This window comes from Saimiri boliviensis, chromosome 1 (assembly GCF_048565385.1).
Source record: "Saimiri boliviensis isolate mSaiBol1 chromosome 1, mSaiBol1.pri, whole genome shotgun sequence".
NCBI classification, from domain to species: Eukaryota; Metazoa; Chordata; class Mammalia; order Primates; family Cebidae; genus Saimiri; species Saimiri boliviensis.
The window spans coordinates 132,392,407-132,410,698 of record NC_133449.1 but is presented as its reverse complement, the minus strand read 5'-3'; the positions used below and the strand labels follow the sequence as shown (position 1 = coordinate 132,410,698).

At 41.8% G+C, this 18,292-nt stretch overlaps 1 protein-coding gene across 3 annotated transcripts in view; it reads left to right on the top strand.

Annotated features, from left to right (window-relative positions):
- The window catches only part of CDH13 (cadherin 13), a 1,266,064-nt gene that overhangs the window by 578,698 nt on the left and 669,074 nt on the right, over positions 1-18,292 (top strand). For all 3 annotated transcript variants that reach the window (XM_074404611.1, XM_074404604.1, XM_003938055.4), the window contains exon 4: positions 1,878-1,994. In XM_074404611.1, the coding sequence (XP_074260712.1) occupies positions 1,878-1,994 (117 nt within the window). The remainder of the gene's footprint in view (positions 1-1,877; positions 1,995-18,292) is intronic.

Sequence of the window (18,292 nt, the reverse complement as noted above, 5' to 3'; positions counted from 1 at the left end):
GAGAAAAATTATCTACTCTCAGAAGAGTATCTTAAAAAAACAATATCGAAGGAGTTTAGGTGCAGGTTTCTTGCATGCACACATTTTGTAGTGTGGAAGTTTGGCTGTTTAGTGAACTCATCATCCGAAGAGTGGACATTGTACCCAACAGGTGATTTTTCAGCCCTTACCCTCCTCCCACCCTCCCACTTTCTGGAGTCCCCAGTGTCTCTTATTCCACTCTGGATGTTCACATGTACCCATTGTTGAGCTCCCACTCAAAAATGAAAATATGCTGCATTTTTCTGTTTGAGTTTCTCACTTTGGGTAATGTCTTCCGGATTCATCCATGTTACTGCAAACGACATGATTTTATTCTTTTTTATGTTTGAGTGGTATTCCATGGCGTATATGTGTGTATATGTGTATGTGTGTGTGTGTGTGTGTGTATACCCATGTGTGTGTGTGTGTGTGTGTATATATATCCCACATTTTGTTTATCCTGTCTTCTGCTGATGAGCACTTAGGTTGATTCCATGTCTTTGCTATTGTGAATAGTGCTATGATCAGCACACAAGTGCAGGTATTGTTTTGATATAATGATTCCTTTTCCTTTGGGGATATACCCAGTAGTGGGATGCTGGGTTGAATGGTAGTTCTATTTTTTGTTCTTTGAGAAATCTTCGTACTGTTTTTCATAGAAGTTGTACTAATTTACAATCCCACCAACAGTATATAAACATTCTCTTTTCTCTGCAATGCCACCAATATTTGTTGTTTTTTAGACTTTTTAATCATAGCCATTCTAACTGGTATAAAATGATATCTCATTGTGGTTTTAATTTGCATTTCTCTGGTGATTAGTGATATTAAACATTTTTCATATGTTGGCTGCTTATATGTGTCCTTTTGAAGAATGTCTGTTTATGTCATTTGCCCACTTTTAAATGGGGTTATTTTTGTTGTTTGAATTCTTTGTAAATTCTGGATAATAGCCCTTTGTTGGATGCATACTTTGCAAAGATTTTTTTCCCCATTCTCTAGGTTATCTGTTTACTCTGTTGATTGCTTCTTTTGCTGTGCAGAAGCTTTTTAGTTTAATTAAGTCCAAATTGTCTGTTTTCGGTTCTGTCATGTTTGCTTTTGAGGACTGGGTGATAAATTCTTTGCCGAGGCCAATGTCCAGAAGAGTTTTTCCTAGGGTTTCTTCTAGGATTTTTATAGTTTCAGGTCTTGTGTTTAGGTCTTTAATCCATCTTTAGTTAAATTTTGTATATGGTAAAAGCTATGGGTCCAGTTTCACTCTTAGGCATATGATTATCCAATTTTCCATATCAGTGTTTAGCCCAACACCACTTAGTGAATAGAGTGTCATTTCCCTGTCATATATTTTTGTGTACTTTGTTGAAGATCAGCTGGTTGTAGGTACATGGTTTTATTTCTGGATTCTCTGGATTGAAGTCAGGCAATGTGATGCCTCTAGCTTAGTTCTTTTTGCTTAGAGTTGGTTATAAAACCAATTCTTTATTGGCTATAATTTCAATAAAATTTTACATCTAATCTGGGTTCCTGACCAGGTGAGTAATCCACTAGCTTGGCAGATTAAGAATGGTAATATGCAAGCAATGAAGGCTGCATAACTCAAGAAGACTGTCATTGTGAATAGAATGATTCAGAAGTTGGGTTCAAATAGCGTAATGATAGTTATAGTGAATCACAATGTCAGATTTGGTATTATTCTAATAATGTACTTGGTAATGCTAATAGGGTTTGATGGACTACAGTGAACACTTTCCAAACAGCTGTATGCTTTCCCAACAAAGGAACTCTATCTCAGAGCAGACTGATAAATCATTTCAATGAGAGATTTTAATCAATCCTTTTGTTTTCTGTTTTAGGATATATTTAAATTTGCAAGAACTTCTCCTGTCCCAAGACAAAAGCGGTCCATTGTGGTATCTCCCATTTTAATTCCAGAGAATCAGAGACAGCCTTTCCCAAGAGATGTTGGCAAGGTAAGTCAGACAAACAACAAATGACAAAAAAAAAATGTTTTTATGAAAAACCCATACAGGAAGCAGACTGACCATGAGTATCTTGGTGACCAGCTGGAATTAGTCTTCCTTCCTCTATGATAAGAGATCAAATGTTTTTGTCATGTAAAGAATTTTGGAAGATCATTCACACACAAAAAAAGAAATCAATAACAGGTTTGAATATCATGGAGATGAACATGGTAGATGATGTTGAAGTTATGCAGGAAGAAGTCATTGGTTAAGAAATAGGACTCATTGCTTTTGTAGATTATATTCAAGTGATCACCAGATAGGGCCCTCTAGAATGGCAGTATATTGACATGTGGCCTTCCTTGAGATCCTATTTTTCAAATATTTAGGTCCTAGCATACCACTGGGTCAATTTTCCAAAAACTAAACCAGATCAAGGGAATGAAATCATCTTAACCAGATCCAGAACCACATGTGATAGACGCTGTTCCATGAATCGGAACAATAGCTTTTCCAGGAAGAAATAGCTATTATGTGGGCCAAAATACTATATTGCCTCATCAGTACATTCTTCCCATTTTAAGAGTTAACATGGAGAATCAAATTTTTGAGCGGTTTGTACTTTTTGGTGAACACTGAATTTGAACAATGGTGGTTAGTTAAATGAATGATCTTAATGGTGGTTGCTATTGAACTGCTAATTCATCAAATATGCAGTATGTATTATATGCTGGACTACAAGCTTGGGGCTGGGTGTGAAGAAGCTAACATCCTAGTAGGAAGACAAAAACAGGAAAATTACAGAGCATGACAAATGCTGTGAAGATCAGAAACAGATTGACGTGAAAAAAAAAAAGAGCAAATGGCAGAATGAAGGAGTAGAAGGAAGAGGGAATCTTCACACAGATGACTGTGATGGCTGGTTGGAGTTACTGACATTTGAGGGGAGACTGGAAAGATGAGAAAGGAATAGCCGTAGGAATATCTGGGTGAACACCATCTTTGGCAGAGGTGAGTTTACATGCAAAGGCCTAAAGATGGGAAAGAATGGAGTGTAGTAGAGTTACAACATGCCTGGGTGGCTGCAAGAGGGCGACAAGGATGAGAGGGGTAAGGAAGAAGTCGGAGAGGCCAGCCTGTCCTTGGATGAGGAGTTGGGATTTCATCATGTATGCAGCAGGGGGCCACTGGAAGATTTCCCCAAGAGAGTACATGTTTTGGAAGGTTCTCCTGGCTGCCTTGTAGAGAGTAATTAGTGGTAGCAGAGTGATAGACAGCAGTGGAAGCAAAGAGACCCACTGAGAGGGGAGTTTGGCGGTGATCTGGACAAAACTTGGACTATTAAAAATCGATCTTGGCTGGGTGTGGTGGTTCACGCCTATAATCCCAGCGCTTTGGGTGGCCAAGGTAGGTAGATCACCCAAGGTCAGGAGTTTGAGACCAGCCTGGCCAACATGGGGAAACACCATCTCAACTAAAAATGCAAAATCATGGTGGTGTGCTTGTAATCCCAGTCACATCTGGCTGAAGTTAATTCAGAATTAACTAATCCCAGTTAATTCTTGGCTGAGGCCAGAGAATTGCTTGAACCTGGGAGGTAGAGGTTGCAGTGAGCCAAGATCATACCACCGTACTCCAGCCTGGGTGACAGAACGAGACTCCCTGTCAAACAAACAAACAAACAAAAAATCCATCTTTGTTGCAAATTGAAAGAATTGATAATCCAATATCCTAGTAATCACTGTATTTATCATTTTAAACTACTACTGTACCAAAGATGCCTTTCTCTAAGCGAAAGTCTTCTCAAGCTTCCGGGATATGATAGAAAGGGAAGCGGAGCTGCTCTAAAGGGATTGCCCTGTCCCCTTGGGCGGCCCTAGCTGCTGTGATGTACCTTTTCTAGACAGGTTTCCCAGGAGCGCAAGATGCCAGATGCCAAGGGACCTAAGTCCCCACTTCTTCAAAACTCTGCCCAGTTTCTGAGACTCAAGATGGATTCTTGTTTTTTAGTTTTCCCTTAGATAATCCTGGGTTTCTCACCTCTCACCATGCATAGAAACATCAGAGACACTTAAAATGCAGATGTCAGGACTCCACCCTCAGATACTGATTCCACTGGGAAGCAGGTGAGGACCATGTGTCAGTATGTGTTAAAATGTCCCCAGTGTGCAGCCAGGGTTGGAGGGCAGCTGGTCTTAAACAGTCCTCCAAACGTGGATGTGGACCAGCTATATTAGCATCCCCTGGGAGCTTGCAAGAAATGCGTATTTTCATGTCCCACCCCAAAACCACAGAGCCAGAAACTCTGGGGTTAAACCCAGGTATCTGTGTTTTCACACAGCTTCTAGTTGATTCTGATGCACCCTGAGGTTTACAGAGGGCTGACCTGAAATGTGTTTTCTTCCCACCACTAGTACACAGTACTTTCAGTGTTAGAGTTGCAGTTCCATTAATTAGGTTATAATAAGGACAAACACATCTTAGTTGCCTGGAAAATCCCAGTTTACACCTGCTGTCCAAACCTGTTGTATCCATATTTAGACAATAAATTATGTAGCCATCCTATAGTTTTCTTCAATTACACAGTTTCCTCCTGGGTATATTTGGGTGGGTTTTCACAAGCCTGTTTCCTTGAGCTAGTCAGTAGGTCAATAAACATTCAGCTAATTGGGAACATTCTTCTGCATTGTTTTCTTACTTATTACAGCCTCAAAAGGCAATTTTATTTCCAAGCTGAGGATTCACCTCTTCTTAGCCCCTTATGTATTGCCCACACTGGTTTTCAACCTAGATTCTCTACAAAGCAACTGCTTTTCTACGTGCGGTAGGCTACTAACTAGACAATGTACAACAGCCTTCAAAACCTCTGGTTTTATTTTTTTTGGTAGAATTGTTGCACTGCTTTGCAAAAACTATTTATTTGTCCATGCTTTTTATGCCTTTGATGGTACATATTTTCCTTTTTATTCCTGCTTATTTCTGTTTATTTATCTTTTTATATCTCCTGTCCAATCCTCATCAACTCCACCATAGCTGACAAGCTGTGCTCTGCAGAGCTGAGGAAGAAGATGTGGGTGTGTTCAGTGAGTGCTGGGGAGGGGATGAGAAAAGAAAGAAGACCATAGAGGCAGGACTCTGCTCTCCAAACACCACCGTGCTCCCAAAAAAGATCTTTAAGTCAGGAACCTCTAATTTTATAAATATACACATTAGACTTCAATATAGAATGCCATTTGAAGAAGAGATTCTGCAGCTCTAAAAGCATAACGACATTTGTCTTACTTTGGCTTCCCCTAGAAGTAGATCCCAAGACAAGAATTCAAATGAAGAGAGTTCATTTAAGAGGTGGAGGAAATATAATAAAGTAAGGGAGAGGCACAGAGAAGGGAAGGCAGCTGGGAGAGAAGCTTGTTTACGAAGTCAGCTACCCCTGTGGATTACTGGGTTGTAATCTCATGGGCTAACTTTAAACATGGTGTCGAACACACTGTCAGCATTATACCACCCCCAAGGGGTAGTGCTGGAATACTTTGACACCTACTGGGGTATTTCTACTCCCAGCAGTCATTGGTTGAAGGCTGTTTTTAGGGGTGTCAATTCTCTAGCTTATCAGGTCTGCCCTGTACTCTGTCCACTGATTCGACAGCCTGCTGAGGTTTGGAGGAGAGCCTTACACAAAAGCTTTGCTGTACAGCAGCCTCCAGTCTGTGGTCTGCACCGAAAATGTGACATGTAGCGGGTGTGGACAGGACACTGATAGCTTCTGCTTCATCACCAAAACGAATACACATATATTTTTATATAACTTTATCTCATCTTCTGCTTTTACCTCATTTCCTGAACTAGCTTTCTCGTGTCCTGGGCTTTTGAAATCCACTGTACTTGCCTCTTTCTCTCCATTAAGAAGAAGTAGTTCTTGCATCTCGGGAGGGAAAATCTCTGGAATTGAACCCAATTCATATCAACAGGCATATATTCAGCATCTGTTATTTATAAGGAACTGTGCTAGGGGCTGGGAATTTAATGGAGGAGAAAACAGACAGAATCATGGATCTCATGAGATTACAATAGAGGTGACAATATCGGCACATAGTCATTATTTGTCCAGCACTGTGCTAAGCACTTTTCATCTGTTATGTTGAATTATTATGATAACAACCACATGAGGACCATTTTCCAGCATGCCAGTGAAGGTAATGAGACTCAGGGGTGACGTAACCTGTCCAAAGCCACACAGCTAGTTAATAGCAGAGTCAAGCTTTGTTTCAGCTTTTTGAGATTTCACGGTCTATGCTCTTAACCCATATCCTTGGGAAGTACTAAGGCCTATCTGAGGATACTCTTCTGTGGAATGAAATATCTTCGCTGACAATGTCTCTTTCTAAAACAGCATTTAAAGTAAGTACAATTCTTGGAAATGTACCAAAAAATAAGATGGCCAGAGGACTGGATCAATGGATAGAGATCTGATACATGATAAAAGAAGTATATTAAAATGTTAGTGGTAGAATATAGTTGGTGAACATATGGGTGCTTACTGTACAATTCTTTCCGCTTTTCTCTGTATTTGGGAATTTTGCAATAAAATGTTGGGAAATATTAAGTTAACTAAATATAAAATTATCATAAAAGACACAGGAGTTAGCATGCTAGCACAAAACCACTTTTTAAATCATTTGTCTTGCATTTCAAGAGGGTGAATGGGGACCAAGTAAGTACCTGATTCTTGATTTTTTTGGTCATATTTTATTACAACCTGAATTCCTTTAAAGAAAGGAGACTCATATCCTAAAGAATAAAGACATCAAAAGTTAAGGTGCTGTGGTGAGTCGGCCCTCAGTGGAGAGTTTTTCACAGTTGGGTATCCTGTTGTATAGAACCGAATACCCACAGCAGGTTTAGGCAGGCAGCTCCAGGCATGAGAAGAAGTCTTGACTGACACATAATTTATCTATCTGCCAAGTAATTAATTAGTTGGTAAGTAGCTAAACTACTAGCATTTGGGGGCTGCTTTTCCATCATAAGAGGGAGATTCCACATCACTGCTGCTCACTGGGATAGCAGGTGGGTAGTATACAAGGATGTATGATTCCCCCCGTACATGCACGCACACGCGCGCACACACACACACACACACACACACACACACACACGGGAGACAACCCAATGGGTCACTGCCAGCCCTGGGAAAATGAGCTTGCCTCCTAATTTCTGACTCTTTTCTATGCTACTGTCAGTCCTAGAATATCTCCCATTGTTTTGGAAGAAAGGGTAAAACACCTGGTCGTGAACATACTTCCTCATAGCTGTGATTTTCTTTCCATTTCTGAACTCTGGACAGCGGGGAGGAGCTGAGAGTGTGTGCTCTGTAGAATGTGCAGATCCCTATGCGGTGTTTTCCCCCTCCCCCTTCAAAGTATGACTATTTCAAAATTTGGGCCATAAATAATTTCTCAGTTTTATCAACTTTTGCTGATAAATAATTGATTACATCTTTAAAGATTTTTGAGTTCCTGAGCCCGATTGATTGAGAGCAGGGTACTTAAAATCTGTGAGCCAGCCAGGAGGTCTTTGGGAGATGTATTTTATTCTGTTTTATATTAAGTTTGAAAGACAAGTCATTTATGAAATGCTTATTAGAGATTCCGCTTTCATCACAAACCCTTTTCATCAAAACCAATGAAAATACCTTTTATGGAAAATCCTTTTTTAAAGACTCCATAAATTGGTAGAATGGGCATTTAGAAGGACATCTTTAACCCAGGATAGAAGAAATATGTAACTGGAACAAGTGCTCTTTGTAAAGGGAATCAACATCGATTATTAGACTAAATCATGAGAACCAGTCAACCAGGACTCTGCTTTGATTGTGTCATGAATGTAAGTCAGACCTGAGGGTAATTTACATCAGCTCCACCATGTTCCTCAGCATTCTGGGCATCTGATTCTTAGAGGTCTCCCAGCATCCAGACACTCTGCACCTGAGATTTATGCCCACCTATGCGAATAGGTGTCAAGAAGTCTGATAGTCTTGATATTTAATTTGTTCTATTCCATTTAATAGTCATTTGCCTCACTTGGAGGACCCATAGAGGCCAAGCTACATCCTTAGAGGCTGGACCAGAAAGCTGGTACTGAATCCCCGGCACCTCTCCATCATCCCCCTACTGAAACACAGATTCAGTGTTACTTGCTGCTGCCTGTTTTAGTTTATAATCAGGCAATTACTGGGCCATCCAGGGTAACCTAGTAATTGCTGTCAGCCCTCCACCTCTTCTTAAATCTTTTATTTGTACCCTTTATCCACATCTAACTATATATAGTCTTCTCAGAAATTTACATCTGCTTAATTTCCCCCCTTTTAAGAAAACTAGCAGTTTTATTCAATAACTAAAACTTACCATGGGCTAGAGTACAGGAGAAAAATTGGAATACAGAGTATCTAAGATGTCCAAAGGCTTAGTGCTAAAAAATTCTTCTTTAGATGAACATCACAGTTTATTTATACATTCAGCAACCACAGGTACACATAAGCCTTTCCTATTTCCAAGTCCTTGAACTCTCACTTCTTCCTGGGATACACCCCCATTATCCTTATTCCTTAGGAGCACCCACGTTCACACTCTAAGGCTGTACCATCCAATGGGACGTTGATATTATTGCAGAAAGTTCTGTCTCTACACAGCCCGATATGGTACCCATTAACCACATGTGGCCAATGCAATTTTAAAATTTTAACTAATTTTAATTTAAGCTTAAAAAGTAACACTTCATTTCATTATGGGGATAACTTTGTAGGTGAATCTACCAGTTTATTATACATTTTAATCTCTATACAGATCTTTTTTTTTTTTTTGAGATGTAATCTTGCTCTGTAGCCCAGGCTGGAGTGCAGTAGCGCACTAACAGCTCACTGCAACTTCTGCCTCCAGGGTCCCTGTTCAAGCAGTTATCCTACCTCAGCCTTCCAAGTAGCTCAGATAAAATATTTTTTACTGAAAAGGCAATGTCCCCATTGAGATGTTTTATAAGTGTAAAGTATACACTGGATTTCATAAACTTATTACATGAATACAAAAGGAATGGAAAATGTGTCCTTAATAATCTTTTTATTGATTTCATTTAGAAATAAATCCCTTGTGTTTCTTTTTACTTTTTTTAATGTGGCTGCCAGAAAAATATTAAATTATTTATGTGGCTCACATTATATTTTTATCAGATGGTGCTAATCTAAGTAAGGCCTATTTCTCATACAGTCTCCTCTATGGAATTATTTTTTTGAGACAGAGTCTCGCTTTGTCACCCAGACTGGAATGCAGTGGCATGGTCTCTGTTCACTGCAACCCCTGCCTCCTGGGTTCAAATAATTCTTATGTCTCAGCCTCCTGAATAGCTGGGATTACAAGTGTGCACCACCATGCCCTGCTTACTTTTGTATTTTTAGTAGAGCTGGGGGTTTGCCATGTTGGTCAGGCTGGTCTCAAACTCCTGACTTCAAGTGATCCACCTACCCAAGCCCCCCAGAATGCTGGGATTATAGGTGTGAGCCACTGAGCCCAGCCCGTGGAATTTTATTTGATCCCTTTTACACATTGTTTATACTTCTTTGATGACACTTAACACATTTTGAGAAACAGTGTCCTTCCCTACCTTCCCATTAACTGTAATTCACCAGGTGCAGTGGCTTAGTACAGAGACTACCACTTAAGAGAGACTCAATGTTCTTTGAATTGAATTCTAGCCGTATCTATGGCTGATCAGATAGACAGTCACTGCTTACTGATTAATTAAAGTGATCATAGCCTGATTTGTTGTTAGAATGGAATTGATTGACCATTATATGATTGGTCTGGAAACTTCCAGCAAATTTTAATTTTCTAAAATGGTAATGAGGCCACCAGATAAATTGCTTGGCATCAAATATTATGTCAGGTCATATAAGCATCCTTAGTAGGTTTTTTTTTTGTTTTTTTTTTTTTTGTTTTTTTTTTTTGTGTGTGTGAGACAGAGTTTTGCTCTTGTTGCCCAGGCCGGAGTGCAGTGGCATGATCTTGGCTCACTGCAACCTCTGTCTCCCAGGTTCAAGCAATTCTTCTACCTCGGCCTCCCAACTAGGTGGCACTTCAGGTGCCCACCACCACACTTCATCAATTTTTGTATTTTTAATAGAAACGGGGTTTCACCATGTTGGCCAGGCTGGTCCCAAACTCCTGACCTCAGGCGATCCACCAGCCTCTGCCTCCCAAAGTGCTGGGATGACAGGCGTCAGCCACCGCACCCAGCCCCAGTAGATTTTGATAAATTGTATGTTGATGGAGTTTGTATGGGGATAAAGTGGAGGTGGGGGGAGGAGAGAGAGAGTGTGTGTTACATGCCTGTATTTCTGAATTTGCCTATATATGTGATGCTGTTTTAATTCCAATTAAATGAAAACACTCAGAACTTTTGTCTTTATTCACAACTGAACACAGTCAATTCCAACTTACTTTTGCTAAGCCTAATAAAAGATATATTCACCATTCGCAAGTGCTGCCCTCCTGCAAATTTTAATTAATGATAAAACATAATCGGGTTGTTTTGGCTCTTTGCCAAATACATATAGATGCAAAACTCCCCTCCATGATCTACATCCCACAAGTGAAGGCAACTGAGCCCAAGGAGAAAGCAATATTTTAACCCCAAGTTTATCACCCTTTCAGTTGTCCATTTTGAAGTTTCCTAGAACTTTATTGTTATTACAAACATTTGGCCTCAGACTGAATTTATATTTAATTATTTGTGAACGTTCAAGGATCTGGCATTTCATCTTGAATTAGCATCTAGACTTAGGGCTGTTGAATAATTTTCAACTTGGACTAGAATCTTCAATTCCTAATGAATGTCTGTATCTAAGCCAAACAATGGCTATCCCTATTGTCCTGCTTAGTTTTTACAGCAGTCCTATAAAGTAGGCAGTAGTACACTATTTTCTCTAATGAGAAAGTGGAGATTAAGAGAGATTAAGTAGCCTGCCCAGGGTAACCCCCTTAAAGAATGGCAATACTGAGACCCAGATCCAACACTCTGCATTGTCAAACCGGTGATCTATCCACCACAACATCTGTGAATGCTTAAAATTTCCATGGATCTTTGCTGTTTGCATAGCACACTCACACAAATGGTCATTTGACTCTCCTATGTACCCTCAGAAATCAGTATGATGTTCCCACTGTACAGTGGAGGCTCTGAACTGAGCATGGCCAAGGTGCAGAAGCATCATTCAAGAAGGTTTCTTTGTGGTACAAATTGAGTTGCTATGCAAGCTGACTTCTTTCTGTGTCATCCACTGCACTGGTACCAGGGCTCTGGATGGATTTCAAAATAGCACATGACGTAAGTTAAGCCACTATGGAAAACAATGTTAAGATTCCAGAAATAACTAAAACTAGAACTACCAGTTGATCCAGCAATCCCGCTACTGGGTATCTACCCAGAGGAAAAGAAGTCAATATATGAAAATGATACTTGCACGTGTGTGTTAATGGCAGCACAATTCACGATTGTGAAATTGTGGAACCAACTGAAATGCCCATCAATCCACAAGTGGATAAATAAACTGTGGTATATAAATATGATGGAATACTACTCAGCCATAAAAAAGAATGAACTAATGGCATTTGCAGCGACCTGGATGAGACTGGAGACTATTATTCCCAGTCAAGTAACTCAGAAATGGAAAACCAAACATCGTGTGACCCCACTGACATATGGGAGCTAAGCTATGAGGATGCAAAAGCGTAAGAATGATACCACAGACTTTGGGGACTTGGGAAACTATGGGAGCGGGGCGGGGGATAAAAGACTGCAAATAGGGTGCAGTGTATACTGCTCAGGTGATGGATGCACCAAAATCTCACAAATCACCACTAAATAACTTATTCATGTAACCAAACACCACCCGTACCCCAATAAGCTATAGAAAAAAACTTTTTTTCAGATGGAGTCTCGCTCTGTTGTCCAGGCTGGAGTGCAGTAGTGCCATCTCAGTTCACTGCAACCTCCGCCTGCCAGGTTCAAGTGATTCTCCTGCCTCAATCTCCCAAGTAGCTGGGAGTACAGGTGCATGCCACCACACCCAGCTAATCTTTTGTATTTTTAGTGTTAGCCAGGATGATCTCCATCTCCTGACCTCATGGTCCACCCGCCTTGGGCTCCCAAAGTGCTGGAATTACAAGCGTGAGCCACAGTGCCTGGCTAGAAAAAAAAATATTTAAAAAAGAAGTAAACTTCATTGGAGGAAGGAGAAACTTACAATCCAGGAATGAGCCAAAGATGAGAAGCATAGCTCACCATCCCCCCTCACCCCACAGACAGGTCTGCTGGAGGAGAACTTCTGCTCCCACAGTTGTTCCTTCTTGGTTGGACAGCTTCAGTACAATTTTATCAGTGGACTGATGATCAAATTCCAGAGATGTCCAGCAGCTTGAATGCAGGTACCCAGATTAATAGGAGTTGTCTGAGATTCCAGAGTTCAAAGTCAGATGCTTTGGGCAGGGGTGTGACTCTGAGAGGTTGGAAGCTTTGAGTTGAGTGTTTGCAGCTACTTTGGCATCTGTTCTCCCACAGTGGCCAATTTCAAGCTAGCAACTTGCAAAATCTCTGGGTGTTTACCAATGGACTTTCTTGAAGGAGTAGGGTTGACTTCAGCACAGCACTGGCCTTGGGACTCAGGGATCCTGGCACTGGAAGGGGTCAGGGGCCACATGGATCCCAGGGGAGCTACGCTTGAGTGAAGTCCTCCATTGTGGATAAGTGGCTTCCACACTCACCTGTTCACTCCGGGTTGCAGCTGGTTTCCTGCCCAGCTGAGCAGTGAGGATCATTTTTGACAACTCTGCCTGTTACAGGCATTGAGCCACTTGTCCAAGGTCACACAGCAAGTGCCATGTAAAAGCAGAGCTTGCACGCTTACTCTTTCAGCTCCACCACACTTCTCCTTGGCCCACACACAAAAAATTCGAGTTATTCTCCTGATGCTGGCAACTTCTGCAGGACTTGTCCCAGTTCCACCTGGAAAACGAAGAACGGAGTGACCAAATTCTCTGTGAAGTGAGGAGAAATGAGGTTAACCTCGCCAACATTTATTTGATGTGCGTGTTTGCGCGCTGAGTCAAGGCCGGAGGTCATGTCTTAGTTTAACAAATAGACCACATGTTGACAAGCGGTAAACGGCTTTCTTTGTCTGGCAAGAAAAGCCACTGTCTCACATTAGACAACACATTTTTTTGTTGGTATCTCTGCTGACAACCCTGTTCAAAAAGAGCCACGAGGAACAAAAGTGAAAGCAGAAGAGGCCAACTTTGGTGTAATGAAGAGAGTTCACTGCCCGTTTTTCTAAGTGATGAGGTCACAGCTGACTCAGTTGATAAGGGCTGTGAAGGAGCGGGGCCCAGGGCGCAGTGGGGATGGACTGGCCTTTCCACGGCCCAATTACTTGTCTAAGTTTTGAAGAGGATTAAAGCAGAACTGGATGGAGACAGAAACAGGCCAATAAAGTGCTTTTATTTTATTTTTTATTTTTTGAAGCATGGAAGGAATGGACGAAGAATCCCTGTTATTTTCTTTTCCAGCTTGGAGCTGGCTCTGGTTCCCAAATACGCTCCTAGGGGAAAGATGTGAGGTGAGTCTGGGTGGCTGGGAACAGTGCCTCCTGGGTATCTGTGCTTGGCCTACTTGTGCAGCCAGTACTGGAGGAGACAGAAGAACCCTGGATTGCAAGTTTACATGTTCTCATCTGTGAGTGTTGCATTAAAGATGTTGCTGTTTTCTACCACATCGGGTGGTTTGGAACAAGTGACAAAGAAAGAGCTTCACCTTATCCCTCTTGAGCAAGCAAACACTCTCCGTAAGCTGAAAATTGAGCTGCATTAATTCAGAAATAGTCACTGAGCAACTACTATGTGCTAGGCACTGCACCAGCTACTGCTTAGGGATTCACCCTCAAAGAATGTCCATCCTAGGAGAGGGGGCAGACCAGTAAACAGGCAGATAAGCAGTGTGAGGGGTGCTGTGGGTTCTCAGAGAAGTCGAGAAGGCAGAAGTAGTTCCCAAGAGGACTCCTGAATGATGCCCAAGAGCAGGCAACGTGAAGCTGAGGTGGGAAGAGCTCCCCAGGCAGCGCGAAGAGCGTGATCCGACATCTAGGGGCAAGAGGACGATGGTCTGCCCAGAGAGCTGAGAATAATTCAGCATGGCTGTGATGCAAGGAGGAAACTGTCACAAACGTGGAGAAATCAATGAAGGCTGGAAGAGGAAAAATTGTAAAAGCTACTGTAGGGCACTTGGACCTTTTTCTACAGAGGACTAAGGGTTACACACTGGGGAATCACAGGATCAGATTCGCATTTCAGGAGGATTCATCCTGTTGACCTGGGTAATGCCTGGAGGCTGAGAAAACCAGGAGCAGGGGAGACAAGGAGGGAGGTGTGACAAAAACCCAGGTGGGTGACGAAAGGGCTCCTGGGCAGGAGAGAGGTAGAAGGACAGTTAAGGACCGCGGTGGGGGAAACCAGGCAAGCCTGGGAGGTGAGTGGACGGTGAGGAGTGAGGAGGAGAGGAAGGTTCTCTCTTAGCTGGGACATTATACCTCCATAGGATGCTGAGCAAAGACACCCGTGGAGGTGTTACACTGGAAAGACAGGTGACTGTGGGCAGGCATACTGAAACTAAAGTGACTGTGTTATCTACCTCCCCATAGTTTACTCTGTGCTGAGGCTGCTGCACTGTTCCTCTTTGAAATAAAAGAGAACTCTTCCCAGAGGGGACAGATCCACTTGCATGCTATATGTTATATGGAGGTGGGTGAACAGGTTAGATGGAGGACTGTTCTTGGGGAGATGGATTCATTTTGCACCAGTGACAGGCCTGAGGGAACACCGGCGTGTCAGACATCTCTTCCCGGTGTCTTCCTGACTGATCTGTGCCTGGGGATTTTACTTTAGTCCTTCCTTACTGTGGACTTGAAATCTTTTCTTTATATATTTTTTTCTGCCACAGCTCAGAAATGTGTAACAGCTGTGTTCACTGTTGGCCTTCTAGCCTCGAATTCGTTCTAAATACATTTCCTCTTAGCAATTTCTTCTTTGAATGCTGATGTTGGCTAGGCATTAGTATACACAATTCACAGGCTCTCTGTTGCTCGATTTTTATTTCATTTATTTGACAACTTGAAATTCCTCACAAGTGGTGCTTTTATTTTGTTATTTGCATCTGGAAATCATTCCTAACATGCCATAGAATAAGTTTGTTTCTTTTTTTTCTTTAAAAATAACTTTTTTTTCTTATTATAAGAATAATATATGTTTGTTGTAGAAACTTTAGAAAAAAACATACATTTCAAAATAACAATATGAAAGTATCCCTGAGTCCCACCACTGGAAATAGCCGCCATAGACGTCCCCTGGTCCTGCCTCTCCATTTTTAAAGTGCGTATACATCCATGAAGACACAGCGTCAGACTGTATCACCAGAGGTTTGGTTCCCATAGGTCTGGGGCGGTGACTAACAGTTAACATTTCAACGAGCCCCCGACCCTGCTGAGAAGCCCAGCTCTGTGGCCTACACTCCAAGGAGCCCTACAGTAACCCTATCTGCACCTACACATGGCCAGCTTGTGCCCGTTGATTGTCCACTTGCCAATGCTCAGAAACCTTCTTCACATCCTCCAGGGTCTTCCGTCAATACAGGGTATGGCAGACCATTGGTGTGGCCAACACTGAGTCCCAGGATTTCCTAACATGGGACCTACAGCCTCTGTAAGGGCCCCTGGATAGATCTGTTCACTTTGTAATGTGATGTGTCTTGGAGAGATGGATTCATTTTGCACCAGTGACAGACCTGAGGGAACACCGGCGTGTCAGACATCTCTTCCCGGTGTCTTTCTGACTGATCTGTGCCTGTATATGCACCTGTGTGTAGAGAGCATGATATAAAATGAGTGAAGAATATCTCACTATTTTTGTTTCTTACCCTTGTTTCTTCCTTCTGGGAATGGAATGATTCAAGGATTAAGGTACTAAGAATTCCCAGCTGTGTATTTTTTCCCAGATACAGGAAGATCTGCCACCTGAAAAATGACCAGGAATCTTGGTCTGTTGGTGTAAATTGCTACATAGACAATGTTTGCATCTGTTCTCATTTGAAGTTCCCAGTGAACCAGAGTCTCTGAAGTATTCCCTATTTCCCTGCCTATTTTGGAGGAATCCACCTTGAAGCCATGAATTCTTTTTTTTGTTGTATTTATATTTATCAACATTTCTATCTTCTCCCTCTCCTGATTCAGTGAGATCAGAGGATATTAATGCTGGAGGGGCTCTGGTGTGGCCTGGTGCAAATATCTCACTTTATATATGAGACAGAAAATGATTTTTCTAGCATCAAAAGATGGGAACAGTCCTTAATAAATATCTGCCTCCTCACTCTTGCGCCCTTTTGCCTACACCCAGTATTCTGAGCCTTCATTGTCCTGGGAATGGCTGCCCTGAGCCTGGGGACATCCCAGGGTTTTTAGGAGGCTCCCCATGAGCTCGACCTAATTGATGTCAGCATATTCTCAGTCTCTATAGGGTCATTTCTCTTGAGTTTGCTGACCTTATTCTTTACATTTTCTTTGCTATTAGCTGTATTATTAGAGTTTTGTTTTTTGTTTTTGTTTTTGTTTTTGTTTTTTTAACTTTAAGCTCTGGGATACATGTGTAGAACGTGCAGGTTTGTTCCCTAGGTATACATGTACTACGGTGGTTTGCTGCACCTATCAACCTGTCATCTAGGTTTTAAGCCCTGAATGTATCAGGTATTTGTCCTAATGTTCTCCCTCCTTTTGCCCCCAACCCCCTGACAGTCTCTGGTGTGTGAAGTTCCCATCCCTGTGTCTATGTGTTCTCATTGTTCATCTTCCATTATGAGTGAGAATATGTGGCATTTGTTTTTCTGTTGCTATGTTAGTTTGCTGAGAATGATGGCTTCCAGCTTCATCCATGTACCTGCAGAGGACATTAATTCACTCTTTTTTAGGGCTGCATAAGAGGTGGTATGGTGTATATGTGCGTTAACATTAGGAGCTCAGCTAGCAACCCCATGCACCCCTCCTCCTGTGTCAGAGCTCCCTGCAGGATCCACCCAGCCTTTGAATAGGAAAGCACTGACTGAAAAGCCCCAGAAAGTGGAGATGTATCAGTAAACATGTCCCACTGGTATAACTCACTGTTTTCTTTGGGGAGAACAACTGATTAAATCGAAACAGGCTATCTGGTGAGTGTAATTGTGCATCAAGTTGTCCCTCAGCCTGAACCATTCCCTTTTTTTTGAGACAGAGTCTCGTTCTATTGCCCAGGCTGGAGTGCAGTGGTGCGATCTTGGCTCACTGCAGCCTCCGCCTCCCAGGTTCCAGCCATTCTCCTGTCTCAGCCTCCTGAGTAGCTGGAACTTCAGGCACGTGCCCCTATACCCAGCTAATTTGTGTATTTTTTTTTTTTTTTAGTAGAGATAGGGTTTCACCATGTTGGTCAGACTGGGCTTGAACTCCTGACCTCAGGTGGTGATCCACCCACCTCAGTCTCCTAAAGTGCTGAGATGACAGGTTTGAGCCACTATACATGACTGCCCAAGGCGTTCTTCATCCAGCTGCCTCCTACTCATCCCTCAGGTCTGAGCTTGAACATTGCCTCCTTGGGGATGCTTTGCTTGATTCCCCAAATTGGGTCAGGTCCTTCCTCATGTGTAGCCAACCACCTAGGCCTTCTCCAGCACACTGATTACACTGGTGGTAAAATGAGTGTTTGTTCAACTGGTTGTTCAGTATCTTTCTCCCCTGCTGTGCAGCAAACTCCAAGATAGCAGAATCTCACTTTTTCTTATTCACCCTTTTATCTTCAGCATCTAGGATATGTCTGGTGGACCTGGCTCTCAAATATTTTTTGACTGAATGAATGAATGGTCAAAAAAGGCCAACTCCAGTGGTCTCTCTACAAGGTGATAAAAGAGTTAAAAGCAGGTTGTCTTTGACACACCGTTACCCCCGTTTTACATGTGGAACAAATGGTATTAACTTTGTGATGAATAATAAATATTCTTCTTTGAATATATTTTACATATGATAAAATTGAATATATTTGATCCAATGTATCAAGTACCATTAAAGGATAAAATGATGGATTTTGTATAAGAAAAAAAGATTTAGGAAAGTCTCAGAAATTTAAATGTAATATATGATTATGTGTTCCTATGTATAATATAAAATTCATTATGCAACATATTACATAAATCACATT